Raw genomic sequence first — 21,187 nt, 5'->3', positions numbered from 1 at the left:
CTCTGGGTCTCCATAGGAACATTATCAGTAGGGTGCAAACCCCTCCTACAGGAGCCTGTCCATTGTCCCCAGAGGCAGGGAGCAGGCCCACCCCTGTGGAGGGATGAGACAGCAGTCTGGCAACTGATTCCCTCAGGGGAGGGAATGCCTGGGCATCTGACCTCCCCCCACAAGCTATGTCGGATTTTTTTCTCAGTATTTACATATTACTAACCATAGATACTAACCATTTCATTTTTATTTCAGGTTATTGGAGGTTGACATTAAAGTTTATTAATTAGACACCAATACTTGGGGGGATGGTGACTAGATTTGAGGAATAATTCACATAGCTTGTAATGGTTTACCTCACAAGTCTCTTTGTCTTCTCATTTTGAAGAATGAGAACGTGCTCACTTTTTTTAAGAAACAGTTTTAGCTGTACACCTACTCCTCACTTACCAACTATCTCATCTGGCATTTCACATGTGCAGCCGTGTTAAAAAAAACCTATCCAATGATGTTCCACATTAACAACGTCTCTCAGGCAGCAATGAATGCTGAGGTGCTAGGCAAGACTAACACTGGCTGTGATGGTTAAGGTTCTGTGTCACCTTGCCTTGGCCATGATCTTCAGGTATGTTACTTTGTGATCCGATTTGATCATGCTCCATTTTCACATGCCAATTTTTACCTAAGGGCTCAGTCCTTGGAACCTAACCATGTTGGAAAGTGAGGAATGGGTATAATTCACTATTCATATTTTACACATCAAATTTCATTTAACTCTGTAACTCAGCCTTCTTATCTTGGAGGTTACCCTTCAAAACAACAATCACTTTTTTAGAGAGGGAAAATTATTTTGTGGTGAAGTATACAAGCCACAAAATTATTTTTTTAAAACCCTTTATTAAACAAAACAATATCAAACTGTAAAACTACTCTTTCTCAACATATCCTCCATCTAGGTCTGAAGACTGGGTTTCTCAGCCTACCTTCCACTCCCTTCAGAAGGCTGTCTTCCATCTCCCTACCCCTTCCATGAAGATTCTGCACTCTTCAGTTCACACCACGTCAGGCGGCCGTTTGGGCATCCTCAAGTTTGGGACTCACATCACGTTTCTTCTCAGTGTTCTGAGTGTGGGGACCAAAGAGCAGTCGGAGGGGTGAGATCAGGACTTGAGAGTGGCTGGAGTGAGGTTTCCCCATGAAATTCCATAGGACAGCCCTTGCCACCCTCGAGGAATGAGCAGATACAGTGTTGTGATGGGCGAGGGGGGTGGGGGGACAAACAAAAAACCATGGTGTGGATTTCCTGGACTTTTTCTCCCCAGTGCAGTTTTCTGTTTTCTTAAAACTTCTTCCTAATAAATGTCCATGATCATCCTGTGTCCTTTGGGAAACTGTCAGGATTCCCCATTTAAACTCGCCCCCCCCAACAAATCGTCACCATAACTTTCTGAGCTGATCCCTCTGCCTTGAATTTAAGTGGCCCAGAAGATGTTGTTGGAGGCCACTGTTTTGATTAGATTTTCTCTCGGCGGGTGGAGGGAGACAGCCTAAGGAGACTGAGACATGTGTATTACTGAGAGGACTTGTCTGCAGAGAGATGTTTAAACATGTTTTGTTTGGGATAGACCCAATCATGTATGAGCTTAGGAGCATGCTCTAAGCAGTCTGAAAGATGAGAGATTGAAAAAAACAAAAGATGAGAGATTGCCTTTATGCAAGCCAGTGAGTTTTCCATTGCTAGAAGTGGTTTTAAATGTAGAATATCTGGATAAGATCAAAGGAAAGGGGTAAATTGTTTAGGCCAGATGAACTTTAAGACATCTCCTAATCACTGAATTCCAATCATGAATTTCATGTTTACTTACTCTTTACAAAGCAACATCGTCTATGATGTGATTTTTTTAATTCACTTTGTGGGAAGATTGCGTTCTTTAAATGATTAGAAAGGGGCAGACTAACCTGCAACTGGGGGAAATAGTCGATACCTGCGTTCTCAGAGATGAGACAGTGAAAAAGGAAGGCCCTCAACAGGTGGCTTGGCGCAGTGGCTGCAACACGGGGCTCCAACGTAAGAACAATCACGAGGACCACGAGACTGGCAGTGCTCCCTTCTATTGGACAGAGTCTCGGCAATATCGTAAAGACTGACAGCATGTTCTCAAAATCAGTGAAAACTCCCATTGGTCAGTGCTGTACAGAATAGTTACACACGCAAAAGACATTGAGCCAACTCTGTCTCATAGCAATTCTATATAAAGTTTCCTAGGCTGTAAATCTTTCCAAGAGTAAACCGCCTCAACTTTCTTCTGTGGAGCTGCTGGTGGGCTTGAACTGCTGACCTTTCAGTTAGCGGTACAAAGCTTACCCGACAGCACCACAAATCGATGCATTTATCCCTTTCCCAGGTGAAGTGGAAGTTTGAAGGTACAACTGTTTTGAAAATAACCTGTGTACCTACAAGAGAAAACCTTTTATCTATGGATGCAGAGTTTTTGCTATCTGATGTAACATTGGTTAGTAATGCAATTGAATATAATTTTTAATGACTCTTGGCAGTTAAACCAGTGATGAATTTATTCTTTTGTAAAATAGTGAATATTGTTTTGGTGAAAGTTGTATTTTATTTCCCATAATGATTCTCTGTTGGTTTTGTTTTTCAGTCCTTCCCAGCTATGGTTCACCATGCCTCCTTAAGGGACACCTGAGCACCAAAAGTAATGGTAAGTGAAGTAAGTACTGGTTTTATTGATCACTTATTAACAGACCAACTAAGTGTGTTTCCTTATCTGCAAGTTGTATGACACGATTAAAAATCATGGTATGTCTGGTGGGGTTTGATGAAGTGCAATGTTGCCAAGAGGAATTACTGAAAGTCAAATGAAGGTCGAACATGATAGTGGGACAAGAGGAAAGTAAAAGGAAACAGAGGAAAGAACTAGGAAGCAAAGGACATTTATAGAAATATAAATACAGGTACATACATGTATAAATATATTTCTATATAATGATAGTGACATAGATCTATGTACATATATTTATATGTTAAGTGTTAAGGTAGCAGAGGGACATTGGGCCTCTACTCAAGTACTCCCTCAATGTAAGAACACTTTGTTCTAATAACCTGGCTTTCTATGATGCTCACCTTCCCAACATGATTGCCAAAGGCAATAAGCAAATGTGGTGAAGAAAGCTGATGGTGCCCGGCTATCAAAAGAGATAGCGTCTGGGGCAGCCTGTGTGATCATGAGGTGTTGACAAGATCAGGTATCAGGCATCAGAAAGACCCAAAACAAACCATCATATGGATGTGAACAATGGGGGACACAGGGCGGAGTGGAGACCCAGAGCCCATCTGATAATTGGACATCCTCTCACAGAAGGGTCACAAGGAAGGGGTGAGCCAGCTAGGATGTAGTATAGCACCGATGAAACATACAACTTTCCTCGAGTTCCTAATGCTTCCTCCCCACCCACTATCATGACCCCAGTTCTACCTTATAAATCTTCCTAAACTAGAGCATGTACACTGGTACAGATAAGAGCTCTTAACACATAAAATGCAGGACAGATAAACCCCTCAGGAACAATAATGGGAGTAGCGATACCATGAGGGGGGGAGGAAGGGAGAACTGATTGCAATGACCGATATATAACCCTCCCACCCAGGGTGACGAGCAACAGAAACATGGGTGAAGGGAGACAGCAGACAGTGTAAGATATGAAAATAATAATTTATCATTTATTATGGGTTCATAAGGGTGGGAAGGCTAGGGAGGGAGGAAAAAAAAAAGCTGATACCAAGGGCTCAAGTAGAAAGAAAATGTTTTGAAAATGATGATGGCAGCATATGTACAAATGTGCTTGACACAATGGATGTATGAATTGTTATAAGAGTTGTAAGAGCCCCCAATAAAATGATTTTTTTAATTATGGCATGTAATGAGTATATGAACTTGAGAATTTTTTTTACTGTGAAATGTAATGTTAGAATAGCTATAAATGTCAGAATTCTTAACTTTAAGAAATTTAGGCATCTGTCATTTCAAACTATCATGTGTTACTTGTAGTCTTGGCTGTTTCCTGCTCTGTGCTGCAGCTCCAGTCTGGCTGGACTGTTGACTCCAGGCAGCCTACCCTGACTGAAGGCAAGCATGCCTGGTTAAAATGGTAATTAGCAGGTGCTAAAAACCAAACTCACTGCCAGTGAGTCACTGCTGACTCACATCCACCCTATAGGACAGGGTAGGACTAACTGCCCTGTGAGTTTCCAAGACCATTACTCTACAGAAGGTAGAACACCCCATCTTTCTCCCAAGCAGCAGCTGGTGTTTTGAACTGCTTACCTTATGGTTAGTAGCCCAATGCGTAACCAGTACACCACCAGCACTCCTTGCGCTAAAGACAATAGCCCTGAAAAAGAAGAGCTGTGTGGAGGAGAGCACTCGATTAAACCTTTTTGATGGGCAAACATTGAAGGGCCTCGCTACGTAATTATGCATTGGGCTGCTGACTTGAAACTGCCAGCCACTCTGTGGGAGAAAGACAAGACCTGAGATACCCAGAGGACCAGTTCTGCCCTTTCACTAGGGGGTCGTTATGAGTTGGAATCCACTAGAAGGCAGTGCGTTTGTGTTTGAGTTTCTCCCCAGTTGGGTATTTAAGATCTGGGGAAGAGAGGTCTCAGTGTATTTGAGTGATAGACTTACATGATAAGGTGTTCAAAGTCCATTTTTCATGCTGTGAATTTAAAATATACCTTTAAAATTATCGCTTAAGATGACAAGTTGATGGGTTTTTAGGTAGAACCATTGGAGGTCTTTGAATCCACCCCCACGCCCAGCCCTCTTATTTCCATAAACAATCTCTAATCCTGGCTGCCTCCCAATATGAAGGAGGGACCGTATTCTTCAGTGACTTCACTTAGTCCTGTCTTTTTAAAGTATGTATGGCCATAGATCCAGAAGATTACATTGCACTCTGAAGAAGTTGCTAAGTGAAATTTTAAAAGTCAACTTACATAAAAACCAGGGTGAAATGACATGTAAAATTTGCTAACATTCCTCATAAGAGCCAGTACTGGTGTCGTCGTGATCACGAGGCTGCCCTGTTCACATCTACACTTCATCCTGTATCAGCTAGGGGGCCTTGAACACCTAGCTGACTCAGATCTCATGGCCTCCATTTCCACTGCTGTAAGTGATGGTGATGATGACTAAGTTCGCTGACACATGGAAGGAACTGAGAACGCACCCAAGGTGAATGGTAAATGTTCAATAAATGTTGGTAGTAGTACTACTGACAGCGGTAAGGAGCCCTGCGGGTGTAGTGGTTAAGTGCTCCGCAGCGTATCGAAAGGTTGGCTGTTCAACCCTACCTGCCAGCTCCTCTAACGAGTACCCAACAGCACACAGCAACAAAATTCATATCAAGCTCGTTGCTACCGTATATGCTTATCTTGTACATAGAATTTCCTGGAAGGATGTATAAACAGCGTGCAGGGTAGATGTGGGGTTGGAAATGAGGGTTGAGGGTGAGCAGGTCACTAATTTTTCAATCTCTTTTAGCTCTTCAATTTTTTTATCACGTGCATATAGTGTCAAGACATTTTAATGTTTAAAAAGTAATAGTTAACATTTCTATCTTTTCTACTTATATATAAGCTTTATTGCTAAGATTTCTATACTATAATTTTGATGAGCTCAGGGAATTCAGTGTCCTGGAATTTCCATGGGATTACACTTGTGCTAAGATAGTCTTAGTAACTGCTGTCCCCAGCTATGGACAAGATCTTTTCCCTGGGTGTGTCTTTGAAGAGTTTGTAGGCAAGTGGGAATGGGTGCATAAATTCCTATTTACTCTTATTTTAGCACAAGGAGGAGTGTTGGTAGTGCATTGGTTAAATGCTAGGCTGCCAACCCAAAGATAAGCAGTTCAAACCCATCCACTGCACTATGAGAAACCCATGAGACTGTGTGCTTCCATAAATATTGACAGCCTTGAAAGCCCAGTGGAGCAGTTCTACTCTATCCTAGTGGGCTGCCCCAAGTCCGAATTGCAAGAAAGCCTGCAGCCTTTTCAGTGATGTAAAGCACGGTGTGTGCAGTACATGTATTTTTACAATAAAAAAAAGTGCTTCTGAATTCCGTTTTTGTTAAACTGAATTTGGAATTTATGCAATACTTCTGTTATTATATTTTATCTATTATTCTGTGTATAGATAATGATCTCAGTTTAAAAGTTTAATAATCAACTTTTTTGTTTCTGAATCCACTAAGTTGCACATAAAGATTGTGCTAAAGCATTTGCTTCAAGTAAGGGAGGGTTGAGGAAGGGGGGCTTTGTTAGATCTATTCTAGGTGAGGGCAAATTTACATAACATTAAAGGACATTGGTAACCTGGGGACCCCTGAACTTCAGAAAGAATGTAATCAACTGATTTGTAAGAGACCTCATTTTCAGGGTTAAAGTTAGAGATTTGCCTCTTAGAATAGAATATTTGTGTAGGATTGGGGCTTTGGATTTGTGTATTTTCCCAAACTCAGTGTATTATTGAAGTAATAATAATGGCAACATTATTTTATAATCCAGGAAAGTAAACATGAGTGCTGTCAATAAGAAACCATTTCATAAAAGTTACCAAGGATTGTTTTAGAATTTCTTCCAAAAATTTCAAGGCAGTAAAACTCACTGTTGGAAAGGTGAGAACCAAGTGGTCACTAGCTCCCTAGTCAGACGTTATCAGGGCAAGGTCATGGCTAGAATGTCTTCCGCGTCACACATTATTCTGTCACTATCTCCATCAGTGAATTCAGAACGTTTTGTACTGCTGAGATCAGCAACGTGTTTCTCGCTGGATGAATTTTGACGTACGTTTTGAATATATACTGATCAAATATGTTTTACTCTTTAGCTTTTTGCACGGACTCCTCCTCTCTAAACACTTTCCTCCTGGTCGAGAGTCACATGGCTGCTCACTACACTAAAATCCTTTCTGCCAAAGGTAAACATGTGCAAATGTGAGCTTTGTGTCCCCAGTCTTGGCTTCCTGCTTTGCTGCTTTAGAATAAGTCTGTAGCAAAAATGAATGCATTCTATGTAACAAGATTTGTATTGGACGTGATGAATGAGAGGTAGTTTGCCAACAGCTGGTGACTGTCTTGGAAGCACTAGGTTTCTGTTGGTGGAAATGGGGTGGACAATTTGGCAACAGACACTGGTGGTGGTTGCACCACACGATTGACGTCTTGGCTGTCACCGATGAATCGTACACATGGAAAATGCTGAATTGGCAAATGTTGTTAGCTGTCTTTTTACAATAAAGAAAAAAGTGCCTCTGAATTCCGTTTTTGTTAAACTGAAGTTGGAATTTATGCAATACTTCTGTTATTATATTTTATCTACTATTATTCTGTGGCTAAATACTGATCTCAATATAAAAGAGTTTTTTTGTTTGTTTTTAATAAATCATTTTATTGGGGGTTCTTACGGTTCTGATAACAATCCATAAATCAGTAGTATCAAGCACATTTGGACACATGTTACCATCATCATTTTCTTTCTCTTTTTAAAAAAAATCATTTTATTGGGGGCTCATACTGCTCTTATCACAATCCATACATACATCCATTGTGTCAAGCACATTTGTATATATGTTGCCATCATCATTTTCTTTATAAAAGTTTTATAATCACCTTTTTTTTTGTTTCTGAATCCACTGTTGCATGTAAAGATGCTATCTGCTAACAGTTTTTTCTCCTTTGTCAGCTTTGTTGTAGTATAATTTAAATACCATAAAATGCATTTATTTTAAGTGCCCAGCTAAATGTTTTGACAAATGTCTACATTTGTACCGCCATCACCACTACCACACTGTAAAGTGAGGCAGCAGGCACCTATAGCTGCAGGCCAAATCCTCCTGAATTAAGAACTATTTACATTTGGAAATAGTGAGGGGAAGCCAGTTATTTCATGACATGCGAAAAACCGCTGACATTCAAACAGCATTGTCTGTAGATGAAGATTTGCTAGAGGACAGCCACATTCGTTCTTCCTCGCTGCCCCTGGCTGCTTCTGCGTCCGAAGGCCAGCCCACTGCTGTGACCAAGACCAGGCTTCCTGCAAAGACTAGAGCTCTCTGTAGTTCAGACAGAAGCAGTTCACTGGCTCCTGCCACACACGACTTCTGTCACCCGTAAACGGTCCTTCTACTCCTTTGTACTCGGCCCCTTCTCACTAACCTCTGATCTGCTTATTCTGCTGGAGTTTCATCTTTTCTGGACTTTTATATAAATGGGATCAGACACTATGTGTCCTTGGGGTGGGAGGTTGTCTCGCTGCTTCTGTTTGGCATGAGGTGAATCTGCACTTGTGGCGGTGTGTCAGTATTTCAGTGCTCAGGAGTTCCATCCCCTTACGACTTTGTTTCTCAGTTCCCCGGTGCACAGATATTTGGGTTGCTGTCACTCACTTGGGGCCCACCAGTAGTGCGTCATATGCACTCACATGCACTCCTTGAACCTGTTTCCACAAAAGGTCGGTGGTTCAAACCCAACAGCCCTGGTGGCACTGTGGGATAAGCATTGGGCTGCTCACTGTAAGGTCAGTGGATCGAGGCCATCAGCTCCACCAAGGAAGAAAGATAAGCCTCTCCGTCTGCGCGCAGAAAGATATACAGTTTCAGAAGTTGTCCAATAGCATCACGATGAGTTGGAATCAATCGGTGACTGGTTTGGCTTTTATGGGAGTAGATTCACAACAGTCACTCACAACGTCAGATCGGAACCTTAGGGGACAGCGAGTTTACATTGAGAGAGGAGCCACTCAGGAGGGCTACTAATGGTTTGCACAACACGAGTGTGCACTCAGTCTAGGCCATGGAAACTTGCATTTTGCTATGCATTTTCTTTTTTTTTTTTTGTCTTTAAGTCAACTTTTAATTTAATTGGTAGAGTTAGGTACGGTTTGAGTCTAATGTCAGTCAGTCACATGTCTGTCTTAGCATGCAATGTAGCTTTGTGGGTGTTAAAAACTATGCATATTCTTAAGATAAAATTTAGAAAAGAAAAAAGAAATCTTTGCCTTATCACTAAAGACTTATGTATTTTATTCTTGGGGGTTGATAGTTTTAGGTCTTCATTTAAATTTGTGATCCATTTTTAGCTCACTTTTGCACAAGGCATGATATAAAGTTCATATATTCACCCGTGGGAATCCACATGTCCCTTGGCCATTTGTTGACTCGATTATCATTTTCCTTTTTAATTGCCCTGACACCTTTGAAAAATCAGCTGACCATGTGGATGGCGTGATGTCATCTTGGACCTGCCTCTCAGTTCCCTTGTTATGTGCATCTGCCTGTATGCCAGCTACACACTCTCTGCCATGAGATAGCATTACAGGAAGCTGCAAACTCTCAAAATTGGTTTATGGCTTCAGTGACCAATATGTTATGATGCATGCTCCATCTGAGCAGCGATACTTTCTGTTTATTTTTTTTGGCTTAATGATTTCATTTTAAATAGCTCCTTTGTTGTGTTTTCAAGTTCACTAAAAGTTTCTTTTTCTGTATTTAAGGAGTTATTAATCCCAACCAGTGCACTTTGATCACAAATGTTGTATTTTTCATCTCTAGAAGTGCAATAAAAGCCAGAACAAAGAACTGCAACTCTGGAATTCTTTGTGATTTCCACATCTGTTGCTTATTTTCAATTATAAAAATTAAGACTATTATTAAACCACTATTTTTTTTCTTTTTCAGCTGCAGTAGACTGCTCAGTTCCATTAAGCATGAGTACCAGCATCAAATGTAAGTAACATTTTCATCTATTGCCTTTTGAGAAAACATTTTCTAACTTTTGTATATTGTCTTATACTTCTGTATTCAAAAACTTCGAGTCTAGAATAGACTTTGTCACAACATCTTTGTGTGACTTTTGATAAACCATTCATTATCTCTAAATCCCATTTTTTTCTATGGGTTGCACTAAAGACATGCCAAGGTTTAACCCTTTGGATTCTGGTTTTCACTGCCTGTGGCTTGTAGTAAAGGTAACTGAAGAGTTCACTGAAAAATCCTTAACTGGAACTTTTTCCCACATAAATACCATCCACTATTTATATCATAACAGCCCAACTGGTAAATACAAATAAATAAATCCACAAAGTGGATTATATCCAAAAAGTCATATTGACTTATAATAGTGTGGAATCCCAAAATGTGGAAAATAGCTACTCTTGACTACTATATTCCCATATTTTGGAGTGTCTACTAAGGAAACTAGTCAGATGACAAAATTTGAAATTCTTCCTTAAGAAAGAATTGTTCTTGAAGGATACCACTCAAAACTATTTGAGGGATTTGTAGTTTGAGTTCAAGTCAAAAAAGACATCGTTTAACTTCAGCCAAAGAATACAGATGTCACATCCTATGACTGTATTCTTGTGTCATTTTAAAAAATCAAAGCATTGTAAGTTTTAAGTTTAATGTGTTCATACATTATTACTTGCATTTAATGCACCTTCTCATCACTTACCAATTATCTCAGTATCTGACATTTCACATTTATGACAATAATAAAAAAAATCTCGCTCGCCAACGATGTTGCGACATACATTTGGAGCACTGAGCTGCAAGGCTTGGTGGCTAGAGTTATGTGTCAACTTGACTGGACCATGGTTCGCATTGGTTTGGCAGTTATGTAATGATGTAGCTGGGCAGTTGTGTGATGATGTGGTCATTCTCCAATTTGTGAACTGATATAAACATCCTTTATTTGCACAAACATCCTCTAATTTTCACCTATTGACTCGGTGTTTGACCCAATCGTTCCAATAAATTAGGAATGAGTATAGTTACTTACTTTACTTTCTAACTGAAAAGGGCAGTCCACATTTAAAAATATCAACCTCAAGGAGGTCTCTGGTAAGTAGTGAATGAGGACAGAAATAGGAAATATTCCTCTGGGGCAGGTGAGTGGCGACGACAGTGAGCAGCATTGGATGGAGTGCCATCAACCTTGTTCGTGTGCGCACCTGCATGAGAAAGAGAGCGAGAACTAAGCTGAGCCAGTTGGTGGCAGAGTCTGTCCGGCCCTGTGTCTGCCACTTCCTATTGTCCCTCTTTTGTACACTGTCTGTGTGCAACAGTCCCAGTGTCAGCTCTCATACCTTGGAAGGAGCCCTGGACTTGCACTAGCTCATAGGCGAGGTAAGGGTGAACTAGGCGCGTGTATAACTTTGAGTATCTAATTTTAAAACTGCAGCACACTAGCTACATGGGCAGGTCATGACCTTGAACATTTCTCTAATGTAAAGGGAAAAGTAATCTTGAAGATTTGAAGTCCTGTGCTTCTGTGTTGAATTCTTCCATATCATATTAGTAACCTTTAAAGAAAATGAAACACTGCTGATAGTTTTGGCTTTTGAAAATTTGAATCTTTTGAAGTAAGATGGTTTCCCATGATTGTCTTTAGATAAAATACTCTTTAATTGTAGTTACCTCTCACTGGAAAATCTTTGCTAAATTTTCACACTTACTATATTAATGTCCTGAATAATTGATACATCAAATAGAAATATATTTTACATGAGTGGATGTCATCAAAAGATTATATAACAAATATCCTGAATTTACTAATCTTCTTGTCTGGCCAAACTCTAGGATTTAAAATCCAAATTCATGGCTAATCAGGCAGTTGACATACTGTATTTCACCTACTTCACTGAAGTTCACTTATTAGTTAATTCAACAGCTGTTAATTAGGCACCTGCAGGCATTAGATAGGGACTATTCCAAGCATGAGCACGAAAAGGTAAATAAAAGAAATTACCTGCATCTTGAGGGTACATTCTAGTTAGAGGAAACAAATAATAAATACAAGTAAAAGTAAAATATGGCAGAGGGTGGTCCACGCTATGAAAAAATAAGAAGCAGGAATAGGGGCTTAGGAGCTCATGGGAGGAGAAGGTCTCCCAATGAGGTAACCCGTGGACAGAGGGCTGAGAGCCCTGAGTGGGAGGCATGTGTCTCTGGGCAAAGAGCAATCCAGTGAAGGAAAAGAGCGAGTTCAGTAGCCTAGAGGTGGCAGCATGCTGGTCTGTCCAACGAACAGCAAGGCAGGCCGGGAAGAGAGCAGGAGAGGGGTTGGTGGTGAGAGGCACAGGGATGAGGCCAGGGGAGACAGACCACCTGGTGTTGATTTTGAATGAAGTTAGAGTCATTAGATAGTTGGTCCTAAGTCACAGGCACAACACGGGCCAGTTTAACCCCTTAAAGTGCCTCTTAGTGAATTAATGCAGCTGTAAGATGGGAGGAAAAAAGAAAACACTGCTATCCAATCAATTCTGACTCATAGCGATCCTATGTAGTTAGGGTATCATTAGTTTTCCCTTTTGACCCATATTTTATTTGCTCTAGTTTTTTTCTTCTCCTTGAAGGGGAGATTAACGATAGAAGCAGTCTGACCGGGCAGGACACAGTCACCTAGATGCAAAATCCGGAGAGCGGGCTGTCTGCAGCGGGGGCGTGTGAAATGGCTGGGCTCTGGAGACATGGGAGACAGGGTCAACAGTGTTTACTCAAGGACCAAATATAGACAGGATGTGAGAGAAAGAATGATTCCCAAAGCATAGGGCTTATCCGCCCAACAGACAGTTGTCATCTCTCCGTGCGTGTCAGAGTAGGGCTTGCAAAGGCTGGTTTTCTGGAGGTAGACCATCAGGCCTTTCCTCTGAGGTACCTCTACATGGATTTGAGCTCCTACCTTTTGGTGAATAGCTGAGCACATTAAACATTTACACCCCACCCCTACCCTTCTTGCCATTATCAAAAAAGATCTATGGATTCTAAACTGCACATACCCAATAGTAGAAACCTTTTTAGCAAGGAAAATATGTCATTTATTAATGTTATAATACAAAAAAATTGGTTTTTCTATTTTGTCCCATACTTCAGATGCTATTAAAGAATTTCTCTTCCCTCACTCCCACCCCCTCAAGATGCAGACCAACAACGAAGAGAGAAACTCAAAAGGGAATTAGCGCGGTGTGAAAAGGAGCAGAGACTGGCCAAACCGACCGGGAAGACCAGTGCTGCCAATAGCCCCAAGTCATTAATGAGCACCCTGAAAAAGGTAGGGGCACTCCTTCGACCTCTCAGAAGCCGGTCTTTCCTTTGTGGCACAGTCTGGCTTTCCGGTGGGCCACCCGCCTTATTTCTAACTGTATTTTAACATGGAGGGAATTTTACTTGGGCCTGGAGCCAACTCCAACAACAAGCTGAAGTCCTGCCCTGGTCCCACTCCCTGCTCTGTGGAGTCGCTGCTGGCTCCAGTCTCTGGAGTCACCTTGTATTTCCAGCGGAGGTAATGTGACCAGTGAATGGAAGTGTGGAATCATGAAGTGCGACCATGCACACATGACACCGGCAAGAGCCACTGTGACAGCCTCTGCCTCGGTGTCCACTCGCACCCCTTTAAGTGCTTGTTGGTGGCTTCCTCGGTCCTACCTCTTGTTTCTGCCACACAAAGAACAGTGCCTTTTGAGGAAAGAATGCTGAGTTTATAGCAGAAATGAACTTTGACTTCTTACTGAGATGCTTAACTGAAAATTGAGCCAGTAAGTGTAAACCTCAAAAGGGGCCACCTGTACAACACAATCACTGTGAATGTGCTGTGAATGTTGTTCTTGCTTTTCACAGGGACACCCCAAGAGCTAGCTTTTCTTCTGGGCCAAAGATGCAGAAGGTTTTGCACTAAAAGTCCCTCCTGCAGAACCCGTTGTCCATTAAGCTTTAGACTGATAGTCTTCCCTTTTCTTGAGGCTTAATTATTAAGACAAGGGGCTTAGAGTTTTGTGAAGACAATTTGGGGGGCTCTTTAGGTTATTTTTTTAATCCCAAAGTACACTTCCTACTTTAACAGCTCACCTTAGGACAATGCTTTCAACACACACACACACACACACACACACACACACACACACACCAATGTTAACCTCTCAACAGCCCTGTCACTCTATCAGGGGGTCCCCAGGGCCGTCGTGAAGGTACAAACACCAGGAATGCTGCCAGTTTCCTTAGAATAAGTTTGCTGCACTCGATACATTTTTAGTGATTGTATTTTTTAACTCTAAATTAAAATGAGCTTCCATTATCTAGCATTCTTTGTGTCATGTAATAGCATTTAGATAAGAATGGAATGTGTGGAAACAAAGTCTATAAATCCCTAAAGTAGGATGTTTTCATTTATTTTTGTATTAGTCCCTGCAACCGCATAACTTTGACTCCACAGAGTCGTTCATTGGTACCTGTACATACATTTTTACTGACTCCATGTAGAAGTCCCAGTGACTTGCAGTTTGCTTAGAATTTAATAAATCTTAAGAATAGATATTGTAACATATTCAAATTGTCTTAAAATTATTATTTTGGGAAGTATATTTATTTTTGTAATTAGATGGGTTTTATGAGTATAATAATTCTAACCTCAGTTCCAAAGAAGTTTAAGCACAGTTTACTTTGAAAAAGAAAATAACTTCTAGTGTTAGCATCTGAGCGGACATAGCAGCAGCTGACAGACATGAGACCGCATCTCAGGAACCGTGCACCTTACACTGCGCGGCTCTGGGGGAGGCAGCCTGAGCTGAGCGGCTGTGACCCTCACTTCGCCTGTGGCACCAGGGACTGTGCGCTACCACCTGCCATTCAACTGAAAGTCAAGTCTCCTCACAAGTAAAAAAATCGCATTGCAACTCCTCATCATTTAGCAAAAATGCCATTAAAAGATGGCTTTCCTTGTTCATTTAACTGAGTTTGTAAATCTGGTCACAGTTGACATATTTTCCTTTTAAAACAATAATGTCAATCTTTTAAAAATTATTTTCATTTTCAATCATTTTATTTAGAGAATCACTTAAATGATAGGTAACCTCTCGCTACTGCGTAGAATACAAGGGAATAATAGAATGAACTTCTTCATCCCCTGCTACGCACACATGTGGAGAGCCTACTTATTCTGTACAGGGAGGGATAGAAGTATGAAATGTGTCTTTAAAAATATGCTGACCCATAATCTTCGTGTCACCTTCTGGGGAAGGTGGAGTAGCTATTCCCATTTTATCATGGAAAAACTGAAGTACAGGATCGTCAGAGTTGAACAAAGGCCATCACACCACACATAAACTCTTTTTAAAACTCCTTTGGAAACAGTACATTGTCAGTTTTGTTTTGTTTTTATACCACCCAGAATTTTAAACTGATGCTAACTTCTTTCCTGGTAGTGAACAAGTCAGATAACCTAAGAACTGATGTATCTAAGTACACCAAGCCCAGGTTACTGGGTCTGAGTTTGTAAATGCAATTGACTTTCAACCTGAATGTTCTTAGCCTTCAGGGGAACCGCAAGACGAGACACTCGTGTTCATAGAAGAAGTGAACGGATTCCAGCCCTTTGGCAGGTCCCCAGTGTCCTCTTCAGAAAGACTGCCCCTGCGTCCCTCGAAGCCCAGCAAAACGCAGGTGAAGGGCGCTGGGAAGAAGGCGAGCTCCCCGCCCTCCAGCCTGGGCGGCCCGGCAGCACGGCCCCGGAGGGCCAGCCCGGGGACCAAACGCGCCAGAGGGTCCAGGAGCACGTTTTCCAGCCCCTTCCGATTAGCGATTTCGAAAACGCCCAGTGCGGATCTGCTGGATAAACACTCTGACCAGTTTTCCAACCAACAGTTGCCATTCACCCCACGCACTTTGAAAACAGAGGCAAAATCGTTCCTGTCACAGTACCGCTACTACACACCTGCCCGGAGAAAAAAGGCGCAGCCGCCCAAAGGGGAAGCCCAGACGGAAATCAGCAGGTATGCAAGAGAGCAGAGAAATCAAAGCGGGCCGCTTCCTGTACAGCTGGGAGACCTGGTGGCGCGGCGGGGTAAGCGGTGGGCTGCTAAGAGGTGGCGGCCCGCGCTGGTAAAGATTTCCAGCCTCAAACACTCTGGGTCAGTTCTTGGCTCTCTTTGGAGCGGGTTGGGTTTGATGCCTCACAGGCACCTCAGTTCCTAGATCGAAAGCCTGGACATGCTCTTCTGATTAGAACAAGGGTAATGCGACTTTTCATTCCGCCCATAGCATTGGAATCATGAAAATAAATGTTGACAAAAAATACAGGAAAGTGAGCTATCAAGTGAGCTACCTAGTCTCCTTGTAAACATGAATAGTCCCTTTTTTCTATTTATTGTTTCAAACCTGGTACTAGGCCTTGTAAATGCTTTCAAATAGTAAGCATTCTTTACAGCGAAGTCTCTAAATATGTCATCAGAAAGCATTTGTGTAAACATGTTAACTGATCCACGTTAAAAATAGCCAAATGATAGTCGACAGGGAGGGAAAACCATCATCCAGCCACGCCTGTCTCCTACTTCCTCAGATACGCAACCCAGTCTTGTGTAGCCACAACCCCCCAGGACCTGTTTAAACAACTGGGACAATTTCTAGGAATTGTGTGCGATGCTTTAACATTCCATAGTGCCTGCCTGGCACATCACCGATGCCCGGAAAACTTTGCCAAATGAATGAAGAAGCAAGCAAAGCTTACACAGTGTTAAATGTTAGCTGACTCGAGGTATTATTTCCCCTTAGTGTCGTGTGAATAACTACTGATGGCTAGTAGGTTTTAGTTATTTTAGAAAGTAAAAAATAATAGTGTTTTCTCTGGGTACCGACAAGAAGAACAATAAGATCAGATGGGTTCTCAGACATTCAGCCAAAGGATTAGAGAATTGAATGCTGGCTAGAACTTGCCAAGTTGGGAAAAGATGAGGGAAGCGAGCCTATCATATCCTTTCCAATCATAATTAAAATTATGATTGCTCATGAAGTTAATGTTTCTCATCTCCTAAAGCTATTCTGCCCCCACTGAATTCTTCCTAGTATTCAACAAAGGAAAAAGAGGCATGCATATTACATGAGCCAAATCTTGAGTATGTTATTGGAAATTACTCATTTTATGAGGATAGCTCAAACTCATTCTCGCTCTTAATACTCGTTTGCATGTATTATTTTCTAGACAGTAAAGCTTGTTATCACAGCATTTGTATTTTGAAGGTTTATAGCCATTTCTTTTAAAATATTACAGCTCTAACTCTGATTTTGAGAAAGCCAAGACTGAAAACTTGACGGATTCAGAAACAAGCATAAAGCAGGTAATAAAAATGTGATATTTTGTATTGTTGCGTTTGAATTATACACTTCAACTGAAAATAGAATACCTGTAACTATTTGGACCTAATGTTTTTGTGTAATTATGAGGACTGTGGCGTACAATCTCTTGGCAACACGTGTTTGGGCTACAGTGCGCTTACTTACAAGCACGCTTATTTACAAGTGCACTTATTTACAAGCACGGAAGGTGTTGCTCGCTGGCCAGATGGGTCCTGCCCAGTCTGGAAAATCTTTTGTTTACTAGCATCTTTCTTGGGTGATTAATTGACTAACTGGACAGATTAATGAAGTGCCTTTAATTGTTTGCAAAAGATTCACACTTGAGTTAGTGAAGGAGCCAGCTAAATTGGGAAAAAGCTGGGTTTTTATACTGGAATCTTTAAGAATTCATTGATTATTGGAAATTGTGCATTTTATAAAAGTAGATAGCTCTCTTATGTTTGCTTTTTTTCTAGACAAGTATGTTTTGGAGGTTTAGCAAGCATTTTTTTAAAAATATTTTAGCTTTAACTTTGATTTTGAGGCAAACTGATCTTGTTTTGAGAATGATGATGGCAACAAATGTACAAATGTGCTTGATACAATAGATGTATGTATGGATTGTGATGAGTTGTATGAGCCCCCATGAAAATGATTTTTTTTAATTGGATGGTAGCAAACTTATACTGAGTTTATTGTTTGTAAAAAAATAATAATAGTCTGTTAAATTTTCAGGCACAGACTCGGGAATAGAAGAGGGTCAAGGACAACTTACACCCCTCTCACACCTGAGTTTCCACCTCTAGAAAAACCACACTTGGCTGTAGGATCGCTGGGGGGAATAAACGTGTGGTCAAGTATCGAGCCTGGTGTGTGTGATAAGTGGTGCTTATTACCAGCTTGAGACTTCGGAGGTTGGCTCCTTAGATAGCTAAAGAAACTAACGCAGAAATAGTTCATTTTTATTGCATTGCCCCAAATGTTTACCCATAACCCAGTCATCTATTTGGTCTTCTGCTTTATGTTTTTCATGATGTTTGATTGTGTGTGTGTGCCACATTTTAGGGCCTTAAGTGGTTTTTCCTTTTTTATTAATGATCATGATAGTATAAGTTTCACATTTAGGTATTTTAAGTCATCTTGAGCTGATTTTTATACATGGAATGTGGTATGAGCCCTGCTTCTTTCTCCTGCAAACAGCGTTCCAGGTTTGCCAGCATCATTTTTGCAGAGGCTCTGTCTTTCCCACTTGGTGTGTTTGAGCCCTTGGTTAGAGAGCCATCGTCTGTAGCTGGGTGGATTTACTTCTGGGTCCTGCCCTGTCCTGTCCGTTGGTCTGGCTGTCTCATTGTACGGTACCGTGCGGCTTTCCCTACTGGGACTGGGGAGCAGCCTGAGTAGACAGAGAAGGGAGAGACCTCCCGCCTTGTTCGTAACAGTGGGTTGCTTATCCTGAGTCTTTCTTTTACATAGCAAGCTGGGATTGGTTTTTCCATCTGTGTAAGCAGTGGTGCTGGGCTGTGGCTCAGGATGGCCTGAGCCTTCCAGATCGCTGCGAGTGTCACCTTCACTGCCGTGGACCCGTCTTTGAACACAGCACTCTTTCTAAACTGTGGGCAGAGGATGCAAATGAACCCTTTGTCGATGAGACCTGGGAATGGTTGGCTCAGTGGGTGCCCCATCCACATGGCGAGGATCCTCTACAAGTCTCTGTTACTCCAGAAGCTTGTTAACATTGTAGTTCCTACTGCCAGTGCGACCTCTGCTTCTCCACATTTGACGTGCTGACATTTCGCACAGAAGGGCTGCTTGAATTTCTGAATAATGCGATTTCCTCAAATAGACTTAACTTTTCTCAAATATGTCTCCGTTTCTCTTTATAGGGTTATTTGTGGGGATTTCTTAATGTCATTTTAAATGTTTTCTCACTAAAATACAAGAACTAGGTGGTTCGCCTTACTTTAAACCAGCTTTTTTAAAGTACTGATTGATGGAGAAATCATGCTAAAACATTTCTTTTGCATAATTAAATTAGTCACTTGTCACTCCTGGACGTCGCCATTCTTTCATTGGCACCCGGCTGTGTCCGGTTTTATTTCAGCTCTCACCTGTACTTCTGAAGTCAACTACAGATCTGTTCTTCTTGTATCCCAGGCACCCCATTGTATAACAGACGATGCCAAAGGAAAACTAGCCCCTGTACCGTCACAAGGGTGTGACTTAATGTGGGACGACATCAAAGATGGCGTTTTCCAGAATGCCTCACCCAGGTAACCCACTGGGAGAAATCATCTCCGCTGCCTTACGCGAGTGCGTCCTCGAGAACAGCCTCGTGGGTTGGCAACACAAGCACTGTCTCCATCACGTGCTGTGAGGGGCCGAACGGCAGTAAGACTTCTCTCGGGAAACCTGCAAGAGATGGATGCTCAATAAAAGTTTAGCTGAATGAATGATGCTAATTCATTAATAAAGGAAAAGAGAATACTAACTTGTATTCTTCCCCTTAAAGATGCCTTTAACAGTTTCACCTGTCAGTGTCAGGGGTTGATTACGAGACGAAGGCACAGGTGGCAGAAAGGAAGAACTTGGGGCCGAGCAGTGAGCCCGGAAGAGGAGTTGGGCAGCAGTCCCGCAGGCGGGACAGCTTCAGGCAGACCTCCAGGGAGGTTATTGCCACGTCCCTGGCCGTCCTCCTCCCAGTAGCTGCTGGTTTTGAAGTGCTGACCTTGCAGTTAGCAGCCCACTGCCACCGCTGGGGCTCCCTGAATATAAACAGTGACCCCAAAAAGGAAAGTTTTTCCCCAGATTAGTAATTTACATCCAAAATAAATAAGAGTGTGTGATTTACGAGATAGTCAGTTTAGGAGGTGTCACACTTATCACACTTTTTGTTTTTTCAATTTGCTGATGTTCTCATTCCCAGCTGTTCACTCCCCCGCAGTCAGTGTTATCACTGGCTCGAACACACTGCCATCGAGCAGGCTGCAGCGGGGGAAAGGAAGTAACTCACTTACACTGCAACTGGCTCATACCAGAGTGTAGAACCTTCCGTAACCCTGGTATCAACTGAGGACTGCCTGTCCAGTGACAGATTCTAATTGAGCAAACTTAAATAAAAGGCTTCAGATTGGCTAATGGTTGCACAGTTGAATAGTGGCAACACTGATCATGATGACCATTTAAAAGTTTTCATAAAGCAAGGTCTGTGTCTAGCACTACTTATAAAGGAGGCATCCAGTCAGCGTGCAGTATGTCACCGATGAAACATACAACCGTCCTCTGCTCTTTATTGCTTCCTGCCCACCCACCCCACTCATGGCCCCAGTTCTACCTGACAAATCCGGCCAGACCAGAGCATGTACATGGGTACAGATGAGAGCTGGACGCACAGGGAATCCAGGACAGATAAACCCCTCAAGACCAATGATGAGAGTAGCGATATCAGGAGGGGAAGGAGAAGGTGGGGGGAGAAAGGGGGAACTGATCACAATGATCTACATATAACCCCCATTCCAGGGGGACAGACAACAGAAAAGTGGGTGAAGGGAGACATCGGTCAGTGTAAGACATGAAAAAATAATCATTTATAAATTATCAAGGGTTCAGGAGGGAGGTAGGGTGGGGGAAAGAGGTGGGTGGTGGTGGAATGAGCTGACACCAAGGCCTCAAGTAGAAAGAAAATGTTTTGAAACTGATGATGGCAACAAATGTACAAATGTGCTTGACACAAGGGATACATGTATGCATTGTGGTAAGAGCTGTATGAGCCCCCAATAAAATGATTTTTTAAAATGATGTGGGGAGTGCGGAGTGCAGACCCAAAGCCCATTTGTAGGCCACTGAAGATCCCCTTGCAGAGGGGTTTCGGGGAGGAGATGAGCCAGTCGGTGCGATGTAGCAATGATGAAAAATACAACTTTCCTCGAGTTCCTAAATGCTTCCTCCCTGCCCCCACTATCAAGATCCGAGTTCTACCTTGCAAGTCTGGCTAGACGAGAGGATGTACACTGGTAA

The 21,187-nt window shown here is 42.0% G+C and overlaps 1 protein-coding gene across 5 annotated transcripts in view; it reads left to right on the top strand.

The window, feature by feature from the left end:
* Positions 1 to 21,187, top strand: part of SPATA7 (spermatogenesis associated 7) — a 33,860-nt gene that overhangs the window by 5,863 nt on the left and 6,810 nt on the right. Inside the window, exons 1-8 of one of the 5 annotated variants that reach the window (XM_045288131.1) lie at positions 2,406 to 2,504; positions 2,652 to 2,711; positions 6,902 to 6,991; positions 9,749 to 9,796; positions 12,988 to 13,121; positions 15,374 to 15,834; positions 17,109 to 17,175; positions 19,328 to 19,443. In XM_045288131.1, the coding sequence (XP_045144066.1) occupies positions 6,955 to 6,991; positions 9,749 to 9,796; positions 12,988 to 13,121; positions 15,374 to 15,834; positions 17,109 to 17,175; positions 19,328 to 19,443 (863 nt within the window). In that variant the 5' untranslated portion in view covers positions 2,406 to 2,504; positions 2,652 to 2,711; positions 6,902 to 6,954. Of the gene's footprint in view, positions 1 to 2,405; positions 2,505 to 2,651; positions 2,721 to 6,901; positions 6,992 to 9,748; positions 9,797 to 12,987; positions 13,122 to 15,373; positions 15,835 to 17,108; positions 17,176 to 19,327; positions 19,444 to 21,187 lie in introns of those variants that run through there. The other 4 variants (XM_045288132.1, XM_030885037.2, XM_045288133.1 and 1 more) reach the window with 4 other exon arrangements.

The sequence above is a fragment of the Echinops telfairi genome, unplaced genomic scaffold (genome assembly GCF_000313985.2).
Source record: "Echinops telfairi isolate 266 unplaced genomic scaffold, ASM31398v2 ScPeMD7_18;HRSCAF=68, whole genome shotgun sequence".
NCBI lineage: Eukaryota > Metazoa > Chordata > Mammalia > Afrosoricida > Tenrecidae > Echinops > Echinops telfairi.
This window is presented reverse-complemented; position numbering and strand designations above follow the sequence as displayed.